Genomic DNA, 25,757 nt, shown 5'->3' with positions numbered 1-25,757 from the left:
TACAGTCCTTTTCTTTAAAAGACCTGCCCCAAACAAAGAGGAGATTTCAAAAGATCCATCCTGTACCGCCTTGTCAATACAAGACAATATGCATAACAGGGCTTCAGGTTCGATTCCTTCCGAATCATGGGCTTTCTTGGACATCACCCCAAGGGACCAATCTAAGAAGTTAAAAACTTCCAATACACGAAAGAGTCCCTTGAGGAGATGATCCAGTTCCGAAATTCCCCACATAATCCGTGCAGAATTGAGACTTTGACGCCGTTGAAGCGTCAACCAAAGTCGAAAAATCTGTTTCGGTTGTAGAAGGGAGAGCAATACCCATATTCTCTCCCGTCTGATACCAAATGCCTCTTTTCCCAGCCAATCTTGCTGGAGGCATGCAGAAGACTGTCCTCACTAAGTCTTTCTTAGACTTCATCCATGAGTCTAAGGAATGTAATGCTCTCTTCATCGATATGGTGGGTTTCATTTTGAGAAAAAGACGAAGGCTTCTTCGTCTTAGCACTGGAAAAGAGCGAGCGCGGAGAAGGAGGAGCGGCAGGAGTCAACTCGTCTCCGTACTCCTCAAGAAGTAGGGTAGTCAAACACCTTATAGTTAGACAGACCTTCTCTTCCACTATATTCGTCATCCGAGTTTTCCTCTAACTCGGGATCTACATGCGTCTCCGCTCTCCTTTCCGAACGTTCTTCTTCTTGAGGAGACAAAACTCCTAATAGGAGAGGGGCTAAGTGAATGATAATCCTTCCTCTTTCCCGCTCTAATAGTCTTGGAAGGCGTCATAAGCTTCGGCTTCTCTAGAATTTTAGAAGACGCTTCACGCTTGCATGACGCTTCCCGTTCGCCAAGCGTCATGGATGACGTCTTTTGCTGACGTCTCGATGACGCTTCGCGCTTGGAAGACGCTCCGCTCTCCAAAGGCGTCCTACTTGGCGTCATAATATTGGACGGAGCGTCATGTCTATGCTCCGTTTCCAATGACGCTTCGCGTCTAAAAGACGTCTTACGTCTCTCTGGCGTTACGAAACTCTCGTAAGCACCTGTTCTCGCTCTCGAACTAGACGCTTCTGTAAGACGTTTTAGCCGTTTCCCGTCTGTATGACGCTTCTCGTTGAACAGGTGAGAGAGGACGAGACTTCTTAATTGGAAGCGTCACGTCCTTCCGACGTGGCGCTAAAAACTCCCACTAGAGATGACAGTTGCTCTTTGGAACTGCCATAATGATCTTTCTTGACGCTTCTCCCACGTCCAGTGCATGACGTCTTTCGTCATCCCTCGGGGGAGAAGAAGGAAAGGGTACTTCCGCGTACACTTCAGGTGACGCTGACGCCCCCTTCGCTTTCTTGCTAGAAGACGGAGCGTCATCTGAGAAACGCTCTGGACTAGAATCTATGTCAGGCTTCATATGACGCTTCAGCGGTCTCGACAAGTTCGATTCCTTCCACCCTCGTTTAGGTGAGGGAGAGGGAGAGGACGAGAAACACTCGCGAAGGACGCTTTTTCTATAGCGCCCTTGAGCCGCCTGCCACGAAGCAGAGCTAGCTGAAGGGACGTCTGACCGTTGGGGATTCCCCACGACCTCCTTAAGGCTTTCGACTTTCCTTCTCCTCTGGGCATGGGAGCTTGGAAGAGGTCTAGGCCTGGAGCGTCGCAGGGACGATCAAACGCCCCCTCCACAATACTGGGAGAACTCACTTCACTGAAATGCTCACTTTCACTAGCCTTACCTTTGAAGTCAGCCATCTTGGACTTCATGTCTCTAATTGTAGCCTTCAGATTGGCGATTTCCGATGCCGAATCCGAAAAAGCACTCTGAGAATGAGATACATAGGGAGAATCTACATCAGTAGGATTAGAAATATCCGTGAAAGGCTCAATAGGCCTTGAACTCACACCTTTCAATCGTCTAATTCTATCCCTCTCTAACTTCTTCAAATAAGAAGTCAAAGTCTTCCACTCTTCTGCATTCAATCCCTCGCATTCCTTACAAGTATTAATAGCAGAACACTGAACCCCCCTACATTTACGGCATACAGTGTGAGGATCAACCGAAGCTTTCGGTATCCTCACCCTGCAGCCTACATTCACACACATTCTCACACTCACATTTGAATCAGACATACTGAGAAAAATCCAAAAGAGTTATTCCAAAAACAGTCCACAGTAGCGAATGCCAAAACACGATCCAGATACGTCACCAAAAAGCCGAAAAACGATGATCAAAGGATGAAATATGAATCTAAGTCAGGAGGTAATAGCAACAATGTTGATACCACCGGCGACAGAGAAAATATGATAGAAAACGGGGATGGTTCCTAGTCCTGCCGCCCAGGGCAGGCCGGTAGATCACCTGACCTACCTGTAGCGAGTGGCGCGAAATTTGAATTTCTGTCGGGGACGACGGAGTCTTAGCTATGTATATGTCTGACAGGTAAGTTGATTGTATGAAAATAAACAATTTTTGTACAACCTAGCCAGTAAGACGTCTCTTGATTCCCTACTGACCCAAGCAAGGACGCCCGTGCGCCACCAAGCATTCTAGTCAGCAGAAAAACAACAACCCGTCTCACAAGGTAGATCTATGTACCATCAAAAATTAAAATATCAAATACAAAATTTTCTAAGGATCGTTATGTGTTCCCAGCCCCAGCACTGTATCAGCTGATACAAAAGGACCCAGAAAGAAACACTTTTCATATGTCACTTTAACGTCCTTAAGGTAGTGCGATACGAAAACTGAATCACACCTCCAGTAAGTCGCATCCACAATGTCTTTTAAAGACATGTTCTTCTGAAAAGCTAATGAAGTGGCCACAGCTCTAACTTCATGAGCCTTCACTCGGAGAGTCCTGAAAGAGTCTTCAGTGCAGATACTATGAGCATCAGTAATAATGCTTCTAACAAAAAATGCTAACACATTTTTTGACATGGGTCTACTAGGATCCCGAACTGCACACCACAAGCTTTGTTTACATCCCCTGAGTTCGTTCTTCTTCTTTAGATAAAACTTCAGGGCTCTAACCGGACATAATGATCTTTCCAATTCCTCTCCTGCGAGATCTGAAAGTCCTTTAACTTCAAAACTCTTTGGCCAGGGTTTTGAAGGGTTCTCGTTCTTGGCCAGAAACAGAGTCTGGAAAGAACAAATTGCCGCATCACTCTTAAATCCTACTCGAGAATCTAGAGCGTGTATTTCACTAATTCTTTTCGCAGTCGCTAAGGACAACAAGAAAATACATTTTCTCGTTAGATCTCTAAACGACGCGTTGCGTTGTGAGGAGGCTCAAATCTATTTGATGACAGAAATTTAAGAACCACATCCAAGTTCCAGTTCGGAGTAAGAGGAGAAATGGTTTTTGAGGTTTCAAAAGATCTAATAAGGTCGTGGAGATCTTTATCTTCTGCTATCTTCAAACCTCTGTTTTGAAAAACAGCAGAGAGCATACTCCGATAACCTTTAATGGTTGAAACTGATAATTTAGATTCCTCTCTAAAGAAAATCAAGAAATCAGCAATGTTGGTCACAGAGGTATCGGAGGAGGACAGTTTATTCTTCTTACACCATCTTCTGAAAACATCCCATTTGGATTGGTAGACCCGAATAGTTGAGGATCTTCGGGCCCTAGCAATTGCTTTTGAAGCTTTGCTTGAAAAGCCTCTCGCTCTGACAAGTCTTTCGATAGTCGAAAGGCAGTCAGAGCGAGAGCGGGGAGGTTTTGATGGTACCTCTCGAAATGGGGTTGTTTAAGAAGATCTCTCCTGTGTGGAAGAGATCTTGGGAAGTCCACCGTCCATTCCTGTACCTCTGTGAACCAATCTTGAGATGGCCAAAAGGGGGCGACGAGTGTTAGTCTCATCCCTTTTGAATCCAGAAACTTTTTTAAAACCACTCCTAACATTTTGAAGGGGGGAAAGGCGTAGGCATCTAGGCCTGCCCAGTTCAGCAGCATGGCATCCACCACTATAGCTCTCGGGTCTTCCACTAAGGAGCAAAAGTTCTCTATCCTTCTGGATAGGAAGGTGGCAAATAGGTCTATTTGAGGACTGCCCCACAGGGACCACAGAGCTTGACACACCTGAATGTGAAGGGTCCACTCTGTGGGGAGAACTTGGTTTAACCTGCTTAGCCTGTCTGCTCTGACATTTTTCTCTCCTTTCACGAATCTTGTGAGGAGAGTCACATTCTTGTCTTTTGTCCAATATAACAGCTCTTTTGTTATCTGGAACAGAGAAAAAGAGTGAGTCCCCCCTTGTTTCCTGATATAGGCCAACGCTGTGGTGTTGTCCGCGTTGACCTGTACCACTTGACCTAATACTTCTGTCTCGAAGGCTTTTAGGGCTAGGAGAACAGCATAAAGTTCTTTGGAGTTTATATGCCAGTCTTGTTGATCCTTCCTCCATTGGCCTGATACTTCTTTTGTCCCTAGAGTCGCTCCCCATCCCTTCTCTGAAGCGTCTGAGAACAAGATTAGGTTTGGGTTCCGAACCTCTAGAGACAAGCCCTCGTTCTTTTCCAAGGGTATTAGCCACCACTTTAGATGGTTCTTTACTTCCAGAGGAATTCCGAAAGTGTCCGAAAGTTGCCCGTTCTTCCAATTCCAAATTCTTCTTAAGAAGAACTGAAGAGGGCGTAGGGGGAGTCTTCCTAGAGAAATGAACTGTTCTAGTGAGGAAAGGGTTCCCAGAAGGCTTAACCATTCCCTCACTGAACTCCGTTCTTTCTCTAGGAAGCTCGAGACTTTCTGTAAGCCCCGAGCAATTCTTGTCCTGGGAAGGGAAAAGAAAAAAGGACCCGCGCGAAAACCCCGAGAATCCATCCGAATCCCAAATAAACTAAGTTCTGGCTGGGGATCATCTGAGATTTCTCGAGGTTCACGAGTAATCCTAACGTCCTTGTCAGGTTCAAAGTAGTCTGTAGGTCCTCCAAACATAGTTTCTCCGACTTGGCCCTGATTAGCCAATCGTCGAGATACATCGAGATGTTGATCCCTTCTAAATGAAGCCATTTGGCCACATTCCTCATCAGATACGTAAATACCTGAGGAGCAGTTGATAGGCCAAAGCACAAGGCCCTGAACTGGAAGATTTGTCCTTGTACTACAAATCTGAGGTATTTTCTTGACGATGGGTGAATCGGAACGTGAAAGTAAGCATCCTGAAGGTCCAGGGAGACCATCCAATCTCCCTGACGTAGGGCTGACAGAACCGAAGCTGAAGTCTCCATGGAGAACTTCTTTTTCTCCACGTACCGGTTCAGGATGCTTACATCCAGAACGGGTCTCCATCCCCCCGAAGCCTTTGGAACTAAGAAAAGGCGGTTGTAAAACCCCGGGGAGAATGGATCCTGCACTAACTCTATTGCATTTTGTTGTCATCGACACCACCGTCTGCAGGAGAGTCTCTCTCAGTCCAGGGTCCTTGTAACTCGTCGACAAATCCTTCGGAGATGTTGCTAAAGGAGGTCTGTCTACGAAGGGAATGATGTAACCCTTCTGTAGGACAGACAGAGTCCAGGGATCTGCCTCTCTTAAGGACCAGGCCTCCACAAAGTATTGAAGTCTGGCCCCTACCTGTGCTTGGAGGACATGGCTGCTACTTGCTCTTTTTAAAAGAGCGGAAGGAAGACCTCCCTCGTTTGTCGAAGGGCTTTCTCTTCGTAGTTGGTCGAGTCGAGGGCACTCCACGAAAGGGCATCACTGGAGTACGAGACACCTTCCTCTGAACAGGAATTGCAGGTCTAATCTTCTTCGTGGATTGCACTAGAAGATCCTGCGTTGCCTTTTCCGAAAGGGATCTCGAAATATCCTTTACTAAAGGCGAAGGAAACAGATGTTCTGAAAGAGGTGCGAAAAGTAGGGCGGACCTCTGAGTAGGAGAAACTCCTTTCGTCAGAAAGGAACTGTAAAGAGATCTTTTCTTTACTACTCCCGATCCGAACAGGGCAGCTAACTCACCAGAACCATCTTGCACAGCCTTATCCATACACGATAGGACACTGTGCAAGGTTTCCGGATCAAGAAAATCTGGCTCACTCGTCTTTTTAGCCAGCACCCCAAGGGACCAATCCAAGAAGTTAAACACTTCTAATACATGGAATATTCCCTTAAGGTGCTGATCTAATTCAGACATACTCCAAGACGCCTTTGCAGAATTAAGAGATTGTCTTCTCACTGACTCTACTAAGCTGGAGAAATCTGAATCTGCAGACGAGGGGAGCATCAAAGCCATAGCTTCTTCCGTTTTATACCATATACCTCTCCTCCCTGTCAGCTTGGAGGGAGGAGAGCAATAAACAGTCCTAAGAGTTTCCTTCTTCGGCAAAAGCCAGGAATCCAAAGACTGGAGGGCTTTTCTCATTGAAATCGCAGGCTTCATCTTTAAGAAAGCCGAGGATTTCGGGGTTTTTGTGCTCGAAAACAGCGATCTCGGTGAAGGAGGAGCAGCAGGACTAAGATAGTCCCCAAATTCCTTGAGAAGTAACGAGGCTAATACTTTGTAATTAGAAAGTCCCTCGTTGGTAGAAACTTTTTCTTCAGAAACCTCTTCAAGGCCAAGGTTAGAAGAAGATCGCTCTCTCCTGAACGATTCTCTATCAAGAGAAGTAGGTTCTCTAGGAGAAATGCTTCTAGTAAGGGAAGGACTAAGTACGTCAACGTCCTTGCAACTAGTAGACGCTTCGCGCCTGACTGGATCACGCCTAGTCGGCGCCTCGCGCTTGGTAGGCTGCTCGCGCCTGGCTGGCGCTTCATTCCTTGGAGGCGTCACGCGTCTGGCTGACGTCTCGCGCCTGTCAGGATCCTCGCGCCTGGATGGCGCCTCGCGCCTCGCTAACGTCTCGCGCTTAGCAGTATCCTCGCGCCTGCCTGGCGCCTCGCTCCTGGGAGGCGTCACGCGTCTGGCTGGCGTCTCGCGCCTGACAGGATCCTCGTGCCAAACTGGCGTCACGCGTCTGGCTGACGTCTCGCGCTTGGAAGGCTCGATGGGCCTGACTGGCGACTCGTGCCTTTTAAACTCTTCGCTCCTGGCTAGCGCTTCGCGTCTGGCTGGAGCTTCACGCTTGGCTGGCGCTTCGCGCTTAGAAAACTCGACGCTCTTGTCTGGCGTCTCACGCCTAGAAGGCTCTTCATGTTTGGTTGGCGCCTCGCGCCCGGCTGACGCTTCACGCCTGGCTGGCGTCTCACGTCTTACTGGAGATTCGCGCCTGCCTGGCGCCTTGCGCCTGACAGGAGAACGGATCTTGCTCAGTCTATGCAAGGCTGACGAATCTGATTCCAAGTCCGAAGATGACAAATCTTGATGGCGAGTCTGACCACTCGACAGCCTAGACTTCTTTATAGGAAGGAAAGAGTCTTTCCTTCTAGGAGGGTCTCTTGACAGAACTCCCACAAGAGAAGTGATGGAATCTTGCATGGTACGAAGGATTCTATTCGTTTCTACATTCTTGTCCACCATAGGACTAGAAGATCGGTCTTTTACCGATTCCCACAAGGCTGTGGGGGAAGGAAGCACATTCTTTGCCTTCTTAATTACCGTAGGATCCTCCTCTTGAAAACGTTCAGGACTCGATGTAATCCTGGGTTCATCCCAACTTCTTTTCAGGGGGCGAGAAAGATCCGCCGATCTCCAACCTCTTTTAGGAGAAGAATTCTCCGAAGAGGAGAAACACTCTCGAAGAACGCTTTTTCTGTAGCGTTCTCTGGCATTCTGTGGCGAAACAGAAAGAGCCGAAGGGACGTCTGACTGTTGGGGATCCTCCACAACCTCCTTACGGCTTTTGACATTCCTTCTCCTCTGGGCTTGGGAGCTTGAAAGAGGTCTAGGCCTGGGAGCGTTGTGGAGACAATCAGACGCCCCCTCCACAGCACTGGGGACACTTATATCACTATCCACAGCACTTAAGTCACACTGCTTACCTTCAATGGCCGCCATTTTGGTTTCCATTTTCCGAAGGGCGGCTTTTAGATTAGCAATCTCTGATGCCGAATCTGTTGGTTCTAATAAAGGAGCAGATACTACATTAGATGGGGCAGTAAAAGGAGAAGAAGGTATAACATTACTGATAACCCCGCTAGATACAGAACTAGGCAAAGGTTTAGAAGAAGACCTCCTCACCCTGTCTCTTTCCAACTTCTTCAAATATGAAGTTAGAGATTTCCATTCTTCCTGCACTCAAATCTTTGCATTCATTAAAAGTATTATCAAAAGAACATTCATACATCCTGCATTTCTTACAAATAGTATGAGGATCAACTTTACACCCCACATTCACACACATTCTCACCACACTTCCAGAATCAGACATCATGTTGAACAATCCAAATCAAATCCAATAAACGGTCCACAATCGAGTATGCCAGTACAATCAATGCAAATACGTCACCGAGAAGTCCAAACGAAGATCAATTGCGATGCAAAATACGAATCCAGCCGGAGATACCCACAACGATGTTGCCAGTATGGCCGACAGAAAAAATATGATAGAACATGGGAATGGTTCCTAGTCCTGCCACCCAGTGGCAGGTAAGTAGATCACCTGACCTACCGGTAGCGTGTGCGCGAAATTCGAATTTCTGTCAGACGACGGAGTCAAATAGCTAAGTATATATCTGACAGGTAAGTTGAATGTATAAAAATATGATTTTAGGACCGCATACACAAATAATGGGCATTCAAAATATACCTGGTACCACACAATGACTCACGCACAGAATATTACTGCATTTGCGGGTGCCATAAAATAGATAACTGTACCGTGAACATCCTGCCTCTAACTGCATGGTTCAGCACCCGGCACACACACATACAAAGCAAAAGGGTACTGCTGACCCAACCATGCATGCTTCGGAAGAAGCACAGGCATACCAGTCATGGGCAATCATTCTGTCTGAGAAGACTTTGAAGATTTAGGGTATCAATAACACTGTCTGTATGTGCACAATCTGGAGACTATATGACTAGAATGAGACAACAGCAATAACTCCTTTACCCATACTTTGAATATACTAAGCAAGCTGATCATTGCAAACCCTCAGTATGAATGCTCATAGGACTCTGGCACAAGATCAGTCCTGTAAATACCAATTAATGTAACAGGGGCTGTGGATAAACCATCCTAGGATTGGAGTTCCAAACTATGTACAAACACCCCTTAAAGCTTCTATGTCTGGCAACCTTGTTTGAACAAAGGTATTCCCCCATCCATCCCCATAAACCACCAGTTTACTACCTTGTTTGAGCAAAGATATTCCCCCACCCATCCCCATTAACCACCACTTAGCTACCTTGTTTGAGCAAAGGTGTTCCCCTTCTCCACATAAACCATCAGTTAGCTACCTTGTTACTGAACAAAGGTGTTTAAACAACCAATTCCAGCTTTCACTGGTTTCTATTTCCATAAGAACAAACAGGTCGTCTTTTAAACAATTGTGTTAGCTCTAGGGCTACACAAAAAGCATTATATGAAGTTACTTCATAATCTGAAAAATTCTCAAGTAAATACTGTATCTTAACTCTAAGTTCTGGGGTTTAATAATTACCCAAATTTGTAGCATCCCATGTATCTTCCCTTACTTTCTTTTAACAAGTTGATTCACATCTTTTATAAGATACAGCACCTCACTTGAATAAATTATGTGAAGCTATTAATGAACACAGTCCTCCTGTTTGATAAATAATTGGTTAAATGATAGTAGTTATCACATTATGTAATTCAACACTAACATCATGCATTTCAGTTCTCATCAAAATTTAAAGATGCTATATCAAAATTTAAATATGCTACTTTGTATAAAACAACAATTTACAATCTCATTAACATTCTCCAAGACTAAATAAATACTGTACAGTGCTATTACTATATAAATAAATACTGTACAGTGCTATTATTATGTAAGGCTGAACAAAAACATGGTTATCTCAGGAGATAATAGAGTTTACTACATACTCTTTGGTAACTAGATTGAATAAAGCTCGCTGCTTCTCATTCACTTCAAGCTGTCCATCTACAGGAAGCTGGAAATTATCATGTAGACTTCTGTCTTTTACAACTGCAGTAATGTCTAGCAAAGGATTGCCAAAAGACACCAAAAGAGGTCGCTTTCTTTCTTCACCCTGCAAAGTTATCAATATATGTACTCAGTATATACACAGAGAATTAGAGATAATACAAATGCAAAATGACTTCAAAATTTGACAACATAAGTGAAAATCAAGAACTAAAATAATTTTCCAAAATGTTATGTTTTGTAAATACAAACTTATACCTTCCTGACCCTTGCTTTGGATTAAACTGTATGATATCATACACACTTAATACCTCTCACCTTTGCATACTGCATATATTTCTAATTGGAGGGGAGTGAGAAGGAATTCAATGTAAAGCAATGGCTTTTATTTATGAAGCTGAGATTTATATATTACCTCATAAAACATCCAATGATAAAACATTGCCTTAGTCAAATTAGTAAGGCAGAAAGACTTCAACTGTTTGGATGATGTTACCATGTAAGAGTGTAGACTGTGTCCAAATCTGCCATATATGTAATAGATTCAATCAAGGATGAAATATGACTCAGTTTAGGTGGCAGTTAAGAAAATAGTGATTAAAAAAATAGACTATATTATTTGGCTTAGGTTAACTCCGTGCCCACCAAAAAGCTTCTAGAATGAGCAAAGAAGCCAATATATTGGATATAAAAAGAAATGTGTGAGAAGAGATGACAGGGGAGAGGAAAGAGTTAGGACAAATGTCACCCAATTACCCTGTCAGATACCAACATACATCAGAGATATAACATATCAAGGAAACATTTTTCATACATGAGAAAAATGTGGGCCAGGCCAGCATCTCCAACTTTCAAAACACCTGACATGGTTGACTAAAACTCAGTGAATAGGCATTAAGTAGGCTGACCAAAACTCAGTGAGTGGGCCTTAAGTAGGCTGACTAAAACTCAGCGAATGGGCCTTAAGTAGGCTGACTAAAACTCAGTGAATGGGCCTTAAGTAGGCTGACTAAAACTCAGTGAATGGGCCTTAAGTAGGCTGACTAAAACTCAGTGAATGGGCCTTAAGTAGGCTGACTAAAACTCAGTGAATGGGCCTTAAGTAGGCTGACTAAAACTCAGCGAATGGGCCTTAAGTAGGCTGGCTAAAACTCAGTGAATGGGCCTTAAGTAGGCTGACTAAAACTCAGTGAATGGGCCTTAAGTAGGCTGACTAAAACTCAGTGAATGGGCCTTAAGTAGGCTGACTAAAACAGCGAATAGGCCTTAAGTAGGCAATATATTTGGCCTCAGCTGCTGCTATGTAAGAGTTAAGGAGGGAAGAAGAGACCTGTCCCTCTTCTCCTTCATTCCAAGACTTACATTCAACCCTGAAAATTCCCCAAATATCAAGCGCTCGGCAAGACTCCCGACTCTTGCAGCAACAACAATTATCGGGAACGTCTGTCTCGCCCGAGTGTTTGGAAATCACAGAAAACCAAACACTTGGAGAGTTCCAGAAATTCAAAGGAATTCAAGTGCTCTGCGAGACTCCTGAATCTTGTTAGGCGATCATCGGGAGAGGTAGTTCTTCAACTTCCCTAGAAGTTGAGGAGGAACAGGGATTGAACCATTCTTGTATGCAAACATTTAAAACTGGATAGACTTCAATTCAACAGAATATGCACTCTAGGCTCTCAAAATGTGAGACCCCACAGGAGACTGCAAATTGCAATCTGCCCAAAGGATGGAACGAGCCAAGGAGAACACAGTCTCCAGGTGTTCGAATCCTCAGAATTGGAACACCAGGTGGGAATCTACCAAACACTGACGAGCAATCAAGGAATGCTCGACGTGTTGGCAGAAAAGGGACGGGACACACGAACGTCTAGTTCCTTCTATTGTCCTGTGCCTGAACTGGGATGGTCTGGCAACAGTTCTGGATGCTCATGTGACATCAGAAGTACGAGCACTCGGAATGACTCACAAACAAGTGCCTGGCACAGCACCTGTCCAGAGGCAAACCTCTCAACAGGTGACGGGAATGCAAGCCAAAGCCTGCACTCCCGCAGATCCAGAAACACAAGCCCAGGGGTAAGCAGATCAGTACCTGAACCCAAAGGTCAGGAAGAGCTGATGAGAGAAAACATGCTCCCTTGGTTTCCCTGCTTACCCGGTTGTATGTTTCCTTGGAATTGAGACACCAAGTGGGTAATTACCATGCACTGATGAACACTCCGGGAGTGCTCGACGCCCAAGTATGTACACGACGATTTAGCAGAAAGAGACAAGTTACTTATGAGGCTCAATCCCTTCTCTTGTCCTGTGCCATTGTCAGGACAGTGAGAAGTCTCTCTGTTACTGACAGTGGATGTGCATCCCCTTGGAGGGCCGTGAACTCAGGGAAACTCGTGAACGAGAACCCGACACAGCACCCGTCTACAGATGAACCTTTAGACAGGTGACGGGAATACGAGCTGAAGCCTGCACTCCTGCTGCTCCCGAAACTCAAGCCCTGGGGCAAGTGAATTGGTTCCCAAATCCGAAGGTTGGGAAGAGCTGACTAGAGATCCCATTGCCTCCTTGGAAGGTGGCAATCCCTTAGAAATCCTACAGGAGGGTTTCTTAGGGGAAGAAAAGCATCCTTCCTCTGCTTGGCTAGAGGAGTCCAGTCTGGATTCCTGGGATTCCTGGGCCTCCTCGAGCTTCAGAAAAAGGGAAGGACAATGGAAGAGGCGTTCTTCTGCAGGACTTCTACAGGGTGAAGCAGAGTCATCATCAGAAGTAGAGCCAGCAACCACAGGGCAGTTACGGAGATGCTGTCCAGTGACAAAACTCTAGCATAACAGCAGCAATTTAATATGATTTTCAGCAGGGGAACCGTACTCACACTTGAGGCAAATGCCACAGCATGCTATTGTGTCACAGGTACAATTCTGAGGGTTAGGATAACCAACATGAAGAGATATCCAAGCATCTACTGCTGTGATCTACTATTGCTCACTGCTAGCTAGCAGAAAAAAGAAAATATGATTAAAAAAGGATACTCCTCTTGTACCAAAGGGGACTGCCCTCTGAAACGAGAAGAGATCCCCAAACATCAACACCACACACACTTCCCCCGACAAGCGAGTGAAGAGGGTGAAGGAGAAGGAAGAATACCAGGAGAGAAAAAATAAAGGGAGAACTTCCGAAGTCCCCCCCCCCCCCCCCCCCCCGTAAATTCTCATAAAGTATAAGCGTAAATGTCAAATTCAATAATAAATACTAATAAAGGGCAAGAGTAAGTGATAAAGAGGTAAACATACCCTTGCTGCCAACCCCTAAATACATGAAGGGGAAAGGCGGCTGGCAAGGTTATCACAAAAAGTGGGTTTGTATATTAATTATTAATATCAAACACAGTGCTATATTCAAAACATATTAAAATCAATAAAATTATCCCACAAACATACATCTTCATCGGAAGATGACCGAAAGCAAATTGGGAATTTTTACATCTGCGCAAGCGGGTCTCCCAGCCTACCAGATGGTATTTACTGTTCAAGAATTTTAACAGCCGTGTTCCAGCTTCGCTGTAATTCCTATTGTTAAGGACCGAAGGTTTGTATATGTATTGTGCAGGAACAAATACTATCTAGTTTCTGCTGAATGTTTACCATTGAAGGGTCAACAGTAGAGGAAGCTTGAAGCTCTGAAGGTTGTGGAGGCACTGCAGGAAATGCAAGTACTGGCAACTTGGAGACACAGGAGGTGTTGGAAACAAAAGTCTATCTGACTCCATAGGATTCTCTGAAAATGCATTCAAAACAAGAAAAAACTGACAAAATTAATACTAGAAAGTTGAAAAACTGATATGAGTGATGTGCAAATTGGAGTTGAGGCACCAATGGGCACTTGGGTACTAACAGACGCTCGGGTGCCAAAGGGAGCTCACGAGATGGTAGACCTGGAGAGAATACATGCACCAATGGGTGCCTCGAAGTCTCCAGGAGACTAGAAGCCAAAGAATGCACAGGTGCTGATAGGATGCTCAGGTGCAGGGTGCTTCCTAGGCCTAGAAGGAAGCTCAGCAAGCACTGGACAATTGGACATTGAAGGGGGCACAGGTGCCACCTCTCGAGTGGACACTAACACATCACTATGTGCCACCAAAGACTCAGGAACTGGACATACAGCTGACGAGTAAGGAGCAGGAGGAGACATATCTTGCACCAACGGATGCTCAGATACTTTCCTTGGTGTAGGAACACACTGGTGTGACGCTAGATTGCTCTAGAGGTTTTTCTCGAAGTGAAAGAACGTCTCCTATAGGAAGAAGGCTTCTCTAGCACAAACTTGCTTGCCTTTTCAACAGACAAGATTCATCAGCAAAGTGCCATTGGCGCCTACGAGTCGATTTCTCCGAACTCAAAACATTCAAGGAAAAACAAGACACTTCCTTAGCGATGCCTTTCCAGTGGTGCTCTGTCGAGTCCTGGGATGCAAAAACAGGACAGACCGAGGGGGAGACTACCTGTGCACAGACCCCACTGACCTCAACTGGGCTACCAGTATGACTCCCAGGTTTAGGGGAGTCTGCCAGGGACCTTTGCTTAGGAGAATCAGTGAGACGAACAGCCACCTCCTCCACTGCACTAGCACTTGCACTTTCATTACCTTTACCTACCTTGTCCCTGAGAACTTTAACTGAAGCTTCCAATTGTTCCATTACCTGCAACATCAATGAAACCTTTTTATCTACTCGTGATTCGAGGCTGGCAATGGGATCAGGATCGGGTGCAAGGGAGCCAGGGTTAGGATCGGGTTGTACAGTCTGAGACATTGGGACAGGTGTAACAGAAGGAAAATGAGAAATAGAGACATCAACGTCAGCCTGATTAGCGAAGGACTTTCTACCTCTTCTTAACTCTTTCAAGTTTGTTTATTCATCTGAGTCTTTAAAGTATTCCACACCTTATCTTTCCAATTCTCATATTCGTTACAAGTTAATTGCAGTGAACAAACTTGACCCCGACAACTAGAACAAATGGAATGCAGGTCATAACAAGCCTTAATTAACCTAGTATTGTAGCCTTTGCTACAATGCCTAACGCTTTGAGTACTAGTATCGAACATTGCCGGCAATAGTAATGTAAACAAAGTCTCAATAGCAATGTAAACAAAATCTAAGTAAAAAATAGTGAAAAACAGGACATTGCCAGCAATAGTAATGTAAACAAAGTCTAAGCAAAAATTGTGAAAAACAATATAAAAACCGGTAATTCTGAATTCCTGATAATAATTAATTTATGTTGCATTGGCTAACAAAAGGAAAGAGTACTTAACTAAATGTCTGAGATATCAACTAAGAAGTTCTACCTAACCCAAAATTTCTCTGCTGCTAACCACCGTCAAGGTGTTCAGCCGGCAGAAACAACTGTTTTCTTTGCTGGGTTGGTTCCTCTCTATCCCAATAGTGGGGGGCAGGGGTGGCTCACCTAGCCAAACAAAATAGCGTTACCATGGATTTTCAAAATTCTAGCTGTCAACAGATAGTGAAGTTATAACTATGTAATTACCTGTTAAGTTCCATACATAAAAATGACATTTTTATAACAAAATAAGATTTTTTGTATACTTACCAAGTACTAGTTACATAGCTATAGTTTCTAAATCTATCGGCAGCTAGAATTTTTGAAATTCACGGTAGCGCTAATTTGTTTTGGTCAGGGATACCCCTCACCCACTATTGGGGGAGAGAGGAACCAACACCGCATGAAAACCAGTTGTTCATGCCCTACTATCCATGTGAGGGGAGGCGGGTGAGCTTTGATCATGTAACTACTTGGTAAGTATACATAAAATCTTATTTTATCATAAAAATGTCCTTTTTATGTATGCAACTTACCAAGTAGTTACATAGTTGAATCTCACATTGTAGGAGGTGGTAGCCATGAATAATGCAAATATCTTTTAAAATTAATGAATATAAAATATGTACTTGGTGCTAGCATCCATGCGAATGCTTGTTGGTTCCTTACCTGTTAAAAGAGCTGAAGAGATGATTGCTCGTCTCAACTCATAGGGACGTGGCGGAATAGCCAGGACTCGTCCTCTAATAAGAGAGATCCATGCAGGTAAGGAATTGTCTGTGGCTAGCATGGTCAACCAAAGGGTGCCCCTCACTAGGCCGCAGTACCATATATAATATCATATTACCAGAGTAAAAAACATATCGCCTCCTAAATAATATAATTATACCCAATTATACACTTGACTGAAGGGTACCCCTAGTACACCAAAAGTACCTCCAGTCTTCCCTTAAAACTCAAACAACCTTATTCAAGGCGAAGAGATAGGATAGGAAGGGATGACTTCCTTCACACCCTTACCCAGTGCTGTGCCAGCTGCTAATTACGGACCCAGGGTACTGCAATTTTCATAAACCACTTCGATTTCTCGCAGGTAATGCGAGGCGAACACTGATTTGCATTTCCAATATGTTGCTTGTATAATCAAATCCAAAGAGAGATTGTGTTTAAAGGAGAGGGACATTGCCACTGCTCTCACCTCGTAAGCCTTCACTTCTAGTTTATTACAATCTGTTTCTTTCACTTGGGAATGAACTTCTTTAATGACACTACATAAGAAAAATGCCAGGGCATTTTTAGACATTGGGCGAGAAGGATTTTTTACCAAACACCATAAATGATTGGACGGGCCACTAATTTTCTCTGTACTTTGTAAATAACATTTTAGAGCTCTGATCAGGCAGAGTAACCTCTCTTCTTCCGGTCCTATTAAGTCCTTCAGGTTTTTTATGCTGAAAGAACGAGGCCACAGCTTGGAAAGAGTTTTGTATCTTTTGCTAAAAATCCCAAGTTTAATGTAGCCTTTGGTAGTCGAGGTAAACAGGTTCCTATCTGTCCTCAGATATAACAGGAAATCTGTTATTTCCATTATAGATGTCTTAGAAGACAAAATGTTATGTTCTTTACACCAGGTTCTAAAAACTGTCCACTTCACCTGGTAGACATTATTTGAAGATTCCCTTCTGCATTGAGTAATAGTTCTTGCCGCTTGTTTTGAAAACCCTTTCGCTCGTCAGTCGTCAGAGTCGTCGGACAGTCTGTGAGCGGTTAGGGATAAAGTGGACAGCCCTTGATAGAACCTTCTGAAGTGAGGCTGTCTGAGTAGATCTGTTTTCTGAGAGAGTAACCTAGGCCAATCCACCAGTAGATCTAATAAATCTGGGAACCATTCTTGCGCTGGCCAGAATGAAGCCATGAGAGTCACCAAAATGTTGTGGCGAGTTCTGAATTTGTTGAAGACTTCTCTCACCACCCGGAATAGAGGAAAAGCATAAACGTCCTTGATCGACCAGTCCAAAAGTATCGCATCCGTCACCCATGCTTTTGGGTCTGGAGCTGGTGAACAGTAAATGGGGAGACGATGGTTTCTTGCTGTGGCAACAGATCTATCATTGGTTTTCCCCAGTTTCCACAAATCGAGGCATACCACTGGGGTTCATCATCCATTCTGTGTGAGGACCTACTTTTTGCGGCTTAGTTCATTGGAGAGTACATTGAGTTTTCCCTAAATGAACCTTGTTAATAATTTGGTTCGATTCTGATTCGCCCATAACAACAGGGTTCTTGCCGACTTACAAAGAGAAAATGAGTGGGTTCCTCCTTGTTTTCTTATGTATAAGAGCGCTGTCATACTGTCCAAATGTACCGCCACTACTTTTCTTGCGGATCTCGTCCGCTTTTTGGTAGGGGAGTTAGTTGTGGATTGTTTTTATAGCTCTAAGGGTGAAACTTCCTCTACTCCTCAATCTAGGGAAATATCTAGCAAATCCCGTCCCGAAAAGGTTGTCCGCGCATGGCTGGCTAAGGATGTACGTTTAGCAGATTGTGTAAGATCTTGTGTTGCCTTCTGCATTTCTGAGGAAACAAGCACTACTGTCTCCTGTGGAAAAAGGTGCTTCTTAACCAATGGAGAATACAGCAAGGGCAGAATTTGAGTATGAGAAACTCCTTTAGAGGTGAAAGAACACCAAACTTCTCTCTTCTTTAGGATGCCTAATGTGAAGAGAGAGGCTAGTTCCAAGAATCCATCTCAAATTCCTTTGTCTAAACAGCAGACAACCCCCAAAATGTCTGCAAAGGCATCCTCATTCAATGTGGTACAATCCTTGAGTTTATGGCCCAGGGATCCCACTGTCCAGTCCAGGAAACTTATCACCTCAAAAACCCTAAAGATATTTTTAATGAGGTGATCCAGTTCTGAAGCCATAAACATGATCTTGGCTGGGCTGAATTGAAAGCTGATCTTTTCGCCGAGTTAATAAGACCGGAAAAGTCTCCCTGGGTGGAGGCAGATACACCCAAAGAGAGAGCTTCTCCGGTCTCATAACATAGATGTCTTCTCGTTGAAAGATGAAAAGTAGGGAAACTGAAGTTCACTTTGCCTTGATCCTTCTTATCCTCCAGCCAAAGGTTAATCTCCTTCAATGCCTTCTGCACCGAAAAGGACAGCACTAAATTAGATAATTTTGCCGAGTCCTCCTGGTTGTCTCTTATGTAGGAAGACACTGGCGTGAGAACGGGTCAGAAAAATTTGCTACGAAGTAAAACAGTATGATTTTGTATGCAGTGAGAGACAACTCTTTATCCTCCTCTTCTTCTTCCTCTTCTTCAGCTGAAGAAATCGGTGACAAGTTCTCTAGAGGTTGAACCAAGGGCACCGAAGACTGAATAAGACCCAAAATGCTGTCCAACTTGTTCTGAATGGCTGAAAAAGAAGGAGCAGGAGCAGTCATAGCATGTGATTCTGTTGGTAAGACCGAAGCCGTAACTGATGACAAAGATTGTCTAAGAGCTTCATACTGATCCAGCTGTGCGCCTGGCTACTCGGGTGCCAATCGATGCTCAGGCGCTGATGGATGTCCAGATGCTAATGGATTCCCGGGTACCAATGGCTGCTCTAGCGCCAATGAGAGATTGGGTGCTAATGGGAGGCTGGGAGCCAATGAACTTTTTGAGTGCCAATGGCTGCTCTGGCGTTCGGGAAAACTGTGGCGCCAATGGATGCTCAGGAGTTGGTGAGCTCTTGTCTGCCCGTAACTTCTTTTGAATTAATGTCGGTTCCAGTGCTGTAGGCCTCCTCTGTGCCAATGGGCGCTCATACTCTGGACGTGGATCCTGCACTCCAGGAGTCTCGTGAACTACAGGCGAGACTAGTGGAAGCATTACCTGTTCTTCAGCATTAGAAGTATGAACAGTTGCTGATGAAATCTCCGGAAACTTAATCTTCCCCACACTCGTAGACGGTACCAGAGGACATGGATCTGGCGCCAAAGAACGCTCTGAGCCTTTCTTGCTCTTGAATTCCAAAAGTCTACCAAAGGAAGGCTTACTAGATGATGACCGAGACTTAGAGGATGAAATCCTCTCACTACGATGTCCGTCTCCTTCCAGATCCTGAGAGAATCTCTCTGGAGAGTCCCAAAAACTACACGAAGGCTACTCCCCTAGGAGAATCAGTGGGACAAACAGCCACCTCCTCCACAACACTAGCACTGGCACTCACTTCACCACTTACCTTATCCATTAGGGTTTTAATGAACGCTCCTAATTTCTCAATTGCTTGAAGCATGATAAAAAATTTTTTATCTACTCTTGCTTCTAAACTGGCCACAGCATCGGGTACAGGTGTAAGAGAGCCAAGGTTAGGACTAAGATTGACAGGTGATGGGGAAGGTTCAGAAAGAGACAAGTTATCATTTGACAATCCCTGACTAACTAAGCTTTTAGCTTTAGCTCTAGAAGCTGCTTTCCTCTATTTATCTCTACCTAACTTGTTCAAGTAGCTAAGTCAAGATTTTCCAAGTTCTCTTGTCCCAAGTAATACATTCTCCAAAAGTTCATTCTGATGTGCAAGTCTGTCCCCTACAACCTGTGCAAATTGAATGTGGATCACTGCAAGCTTTAGCAATCCTTATATATATTGCAGCCTTTGCTGCAATACCTAATTCCTGTTGAGCTAGTATCTGACAAGTCTGTAGACTAACCCAATAATAATTCCGGTGCAAAATTTAACTATTTATATGAACTCCTATATAGCTAATAATGCTGAAAAAGGCTACCAATATTTAAGAGTACTTCACCAAATAACTCCAACAGTGAGTGATGGTAAAGAAATTCCGAAAATTCTGCTGACTACTGAACTGTGTTAACAGTGCCACCTGGCAGAAACCACCGATTTTCGTGCAGTGTTGGTTCCTCTCTCCCCTGATAGTGGGTTGGGGGGTTATCACCTGACCAAAACTAACTAGCACTATTGCAAAATTTCAAAAGTTCTTGCTGCCAACGGATTTAGAAACTATAGCTATGTAACTATTTGGTAAGCTGCATACATAAAATAAGATTTTAGCAACTTTGGGAGAATAGAGATTGGCCTGAAGTTACTGCTGTCTGCAGATATGCCACTCTGGAACAGGCACTATTTGCATTACATACTAAGCTTGTGCTCATCTGCAAAGATCCTACATTAACATAAAAACCTATTGGAGACAACACACTAGAAACTTTTTTTTTAGAAAAGAAAGTGAAGAAACCATCAGAATCCTCTCCACCCCATCTATCAAGATTATCCAGAATTTTTTTAACACCCCTGAAGCAAAATATGAAGCAGTTCAGCCGTTTCCCTAGGGCCAGTAACCAATCTACCATCATCTGTTAGTAGTGGTAGATGAACCTTACCCAAATAAAGTTTGATGCCAATTTGGTCCACCACAGCTGAGGCTGAGTAATTCCAACAAGGTTATTCTTCATACCTGGTATGCATGCATACTGTCAAGAGACTATTAGCACCCTAGGTGAACTGTAACATTGACTCTTATATGTGTACTTCTGGCAATACACAGATAGAGAGAATTGTTCATATCCAAATAAATGTGGGTTAACTAAGGTACCAAGCTGGTTGGAAAGGCCTATGTCAGCCCTATTTACAGTGACCATCACACCGGAGGAGGAGGATGGACGCCACCACTTCCCTGATACTGGGAAGGTGCTCACTCTCATAACCTTAAATGACTCCTTGTAAGTGGTGTTCTAGGTTTTAAGCATTTCTCATGTCCGAGAAGTTCAGGTCAACCAGAGTACCAAGCTAGTCGTCAAGACCCACGTCAGTCCTATCTACAGTTAACCTAAAAACCCGAGGTGGATAGACACCATCCCCTCCTTGAGCCAGGGAAGGTACTCACTCAAAATCTTACAGGACTTGATATGAAGGGTCTTCAGGGCTCTTCTTTCCTTCTTCCCAGAGGCAGATATAAAGAAGAGGGTATGGAGGAGGGCAAGAAAGAGCCTAATCAAGGAGGATAGCAACAAAGAGGAAGCTGAAGAACAAGGAGGAAAAGGAAGAAAAGTGCTTAAGTTTCTCCTTGACCCTAGCTGATGGCTTACTCTCCCATGAGAGCTGTAGCCATGAAGTTGCTGGTTTTGAAGGGCTAACATAAAATACATAAGTTTTTAAAGTTAGTATTGGTAGGACCGAAGCAGGTATTCCTCGGCTTAACCCACTACCACTGATCAACCTAAGTGGTCCAGAAATCTTCAAAATCTCTCAAATAGGCAGAAGCCTTAAAGAACAGGAAATAGACCACAAAATACAGGAAATACCTTACAGAGATAGAAATCAGACAGAAAATTCACAAGCCATAATCATATGACATGCAATTCACAAAGACAAAATTCCAAAAGAAGCACGTTATGTATTCGCCAAGAAATTGTTACCTATTTAGCCTCCCATCTGCACAACTGAATTGGCACACTTCCCTGAACACCACACATGTTACAATGCACAACTCAGGAGTAAGTTGATATAAGAATAGCCCTCCCCCAGCTTGGCCTAAGAGAGATTAAGTAAGCATGCATATAGTATCCAGGGATGGTGCTAGGAATTGTCGGGCTCAAATAGAAAAATTATAAATTGATATATTTATATATTTTGTGTATTATAGAGGGAACAACCGACTGGACCAGTGGATCCAGTTTACACCGCATTTGAAGCCACCCTCCAAAAAAGTTCTTTAACATGCCCTGACACCGGAGATGGTCATCAGTCACGAGTTGTTGGTGGTGAGAGAAGGAGCTCAAGACCTCTACTCCTTTCGAAGTAAATATTTTCTCCAAAGTTAGAAATTAAGGTCATATTCTAAGATTAAACAGAGGGTAATGAAAAGTCTGGGTCTACGCAGTGCACACTACCTTCATGACGCTTTCAAAATTTTTACTTACAACTCCAAATATTTATAAGACTGACGCCATCTCAATGTTTGTGGAGTCGCTTGTGTCAATAAACTTCCCATTCCATGTGCTAAATCCGCACACCACTTGTACCCATAAACGCTGGGGCACTTTCTTCACAACCACGACTTTTACAAGGGAACTACGATTTTTGGTAGAAGAAGCGTGCAATAGATAATCATATTTAAATAAATAGCTAAACGGCAGTATAAGGTCATGAATTGCATAATTTTTTTTACTTATTCATGATTATTAATTTGAAAATATTCGTTGTTGAAAAAGTAACTAGATTCCTGACTCAAATATCAACAGTTTTGCTTGTGAACGGTACCTACGGCGTTCTTCGCGCTCTTCAATTGTTTATCAGTGTTGCCAATTGGTAGGTGTTTACCCTCCAAACTGGGTATAAGACTTACACAAAACCGGGGAAAGAAGTGAAATTAGTGTATCTATTTGTAGTATATATACACATTAGAGCAATTGTATTATTATTGCATTACTATGACAACTAGAATTCATGGAAACAGTTTGTAAATGCATCGGCGTATGCGTGAAGCTCCACTAGATTGGTAACGATGAGTCATTTTGCCATAGTCTGCTCGTATCTACTTCAAAAATATCTGTAGTTTTTCGGGGTTAATTTGGTTGCCAAAAAAAAAAGGGGAAAATAGACATGAATTAAATAAACATTTTGAAGTAACAAAGTACAAATTAAAGTTAAACTAAATAATGAGTAAAGTAAACAATTAAGGGAATAAAGCTTTGCACCTCATAAACCATGTACTACTTGTGTGCTGCCCGCAACTGTGTTTGTGGAGTGAGCGCTTAGGAACCAGGAACTGCAACGTAGTTCAAGTGCAATTTGGAGTGAATTAAGACCAAAACATGTATAATTACAATCAAATAAGCACTATGGAGTTTCAGTTGTGATGGTAGTAAGGATAAAACCACCGATTACAAGGTAAAAATGAATTCCAGTTCAAACCATGACCCTGGGAATAAGAAGTTTCATACTTTCACTAATATAGGCAACAAAATGTTGTTTTATTGTGCTGATTACAACTGCAATCTTGAGTAAGATCAATAAACGTTACATATAAATGCTAACATTGTCCAAATGTGTGCTGGGAAGGCTGGTGGCTCCGTTGTGCTTACGAACGGCAACCTCACGCGATTGCTGCCATATTGGATTTCAAAACTGCCTTGAAAACATATTTTACAAAGACCTCACATGCTTATTTTAGTTCGTATGGCGGTTTCATATATCACATTATGTTGACGAAACTTCAATCTTTTGAATGGTATGCTTATAGATGTAATTGTATTCTTGTTTCACCAATTAATTATCGAGTGAATAAGGCTGATCCACGCAATGACGATGGATCCACTGTGGTGTTTCCCCCTACTTGCCTATACCCCCAAATATTTTTTATGTCTAATATAAAAGTGATTTTACAAGTAACCAATTTTCTGTTAATAAAGTAGTATGCATGATAATGTGAGGAATAATAATAATTCCTCAATCTTCATTTCATATTTATCTTGGTGGTGGTTTAGCCTAATATTTTTCTTAGTATACAGAAAAGGCTCCAAGCAGTAACTCTAGTATGGGGTCCCACTAATGTGCTGGGCCCAATTTAATCAAATAGGTCAAATAGGCTTAAAACCAGCCCCGTATACTAGTATATCCCTTTAAGATAGGTATCAAACTATGTTTCACAGGACTGAGTGCACACAAGTAGGTAATCTTCTCTTCTGTTCTTTCCAAACATACCACTAGCCTACCTATATGGTAGGAGTGCGAAGAGCTTGCGCACGCAGGGCCTATTTTCACGGGCCAGCCTGCTTAGGAGCAAAACTGACCCAGACACAAACCCACCCCTCTCCAAAAATGATAGTGTGCATAGCAGAATGACATAGGTATATACACAATTGCCGTGCAGTTTTACTACACATTTTATGAGGCCTTTCCAAACCGTGCCTTGCCCCAGGTACCTTAGCCCAACTACTATAATCCAGTGTAACTTGTGTGGTACCTAGGTAGCTAGCCTAATTCAAAACAGGTTAAGCCAATAGGTCACACAGGCCTTCCGTCAGCAGTATAGCCTACTTCCCTAGCCTGCTTAGCCCAGCTAAACTCGAATAAAAACTAGTCAGGTCTGTCTACTCAGTTTATGAAAGTTCGGCTAGGGCTAATTGGTTTAACCTAGACCTGTTGATGAGTCAAACATCCTCAGCTATGGTAGGATTTTTAGGTATTTAAATACTACCTAGTAGTAGGCCTGCTTGTCTTTGTTACGTAAGTTTGGCTGGCCTTCACCTGGTCACTGTCCAGGTCCCAATGCACAAATTGCCCACCAGACACCCATTTCTGCCCCAAAACAAGGGCACGTGCATTTAACCTTCAACCCGGCACGCGCGCCCTTCATCTGTGCCAATTACGGGAAGCGTGAGATAAAGTCAAGTTCCGGACGAATCACGAGAGATTAGAATACGACTTTTATCGACCGCCGATCCCTATGCACTCGCAGCCTATAATTAATGAGCGATGACCGAGCAGCAGTCAACACCTGACAAGTTACAAATGCTAAGCTTAGCGTAACTGATTACTACCTATAGTAGGCAAGCACTGACTAGGTAAGATCGGCTACCTCGAAATTTTTCTACCTATAGAACACAGCTTTCCGTCAGGTTGATCGCAGGTCAGGTAACACGCAGCAATTTCAAGCAGACACAGCACGAAACGACGATGTCCCACCCACCTGAAGTGCCATAACGAAGGGAATGATGTAACCCTGCAGAGTAGTGGGGTGAATTGGCACCTGGTCCGTGTGACCTGTTTCATTCACCGCTGGCAAACGAAGACTGTCATCGAAGGCCAAAGCCAAAGCGGACGTCGCGACTTGTTTACGTTCGTTGCCTGGCAACGCACCGGTACGATGGTTCTCGACATGTTGCAGCTTGCTTAGACTTGTATGTGCACCCATTGAAGAGAATAGGTGAGAACAATAGTTCAATGACCATTGATAAATGAACTCCCATAGTTTTCCAGAGGGGGATGTTTTCGTATAGGAACGAAATTAGTTCATCTAGAGAATTGAGACATTCTTACTCTTGCATTTTTATTATTTCTTCAAACCAAAACCTGGTCATATTTGAAATGAGGTATGTTTAGAACTGTTTGCAATAATATAGACAAATTAAACAATAATATCTGTCCAAACAAAAGAGCAGTTTTCAACATCAAAGGCCTATTTTGTTGTGGTAGCTGTTGAATACAGTAATGCAGTTGATATATCTCTACATCACTTTTATTAACAGAAGTTATTAAAAATGATGCGCGTCCTCAGTGACCCAGCACATTAAAGAAAAAGAAAGCTAAATGGATTCTTATAAACCATGCTTCTTTTTGAGAAGGTAAACCATTTACAGAGTTATTTATATAAAAAAAAAACATACACAATGGCAATGGAAGAA

General features: G+C 43.4%; 2 protein-coding genes across 3 annotated transcripts in view; both read right to left on the bottom strand.

The window, feature by feature from the left end:
- LOC135214741 (adenosine kinase-like) overlaps positions 1-25,169 on the bottom strand; it is a 70,717-nt gene extending 45,548 nt beyond the window's left edge. Inside the window, exons 1-2 of one of the 2 annotated variants that reach the window (XM_064249078.1) lie at positions 25,043-25,169; positions 9,945-10,111 (exon numbers count right to left, since the gene is read on the bottom strand). In XM_064249078.1, coding sequence (XP_064105148.1) covers positions 9,945-10,111; positions 25,043-25,054 — 179 coding nt within the window. In that variant the 5' untranslated portion in view covers positions 25,055-25,169. Of the gene's footprint in view, positions 1-9,537; positions 9,676-9,944; positions 10,112-25,042 lie in introns of those variants that run through there. The other variant, XM_064249079.1, reaches the window with a different exon arrangement.
- The window catches only part of LOC135214742 (intraflagellar transport protein 22 homolog), a 475,747-nt gene that overhangs the window by 222,440 nt on the left and 227,550 nt on the right, over positions 1-25,757 (bottom strand). The gene's annotated exons all lie outside the window — the stretch shown is intronic.

This window comes from Macrobrachium nipponense, chromosome 46, assembly GCF_015104395.2.
Source record: "Macrobrachium nipponense isolate FS-2020 chromosome 46, ASM1510439v2, whole genome shotgun sequence".
In the NCBI taxonomy this organism is placed as follows: domain Eukaryota; kingdom Metazoa; phylum Arthropoda; class Malacostraca; order Decapoda; family Palaemonidae; genus Macrobrachium; species Macrobrachium nipponense.
This window is presented reverse-complemented; position numbering and strand designations above follow the sequence as displayed.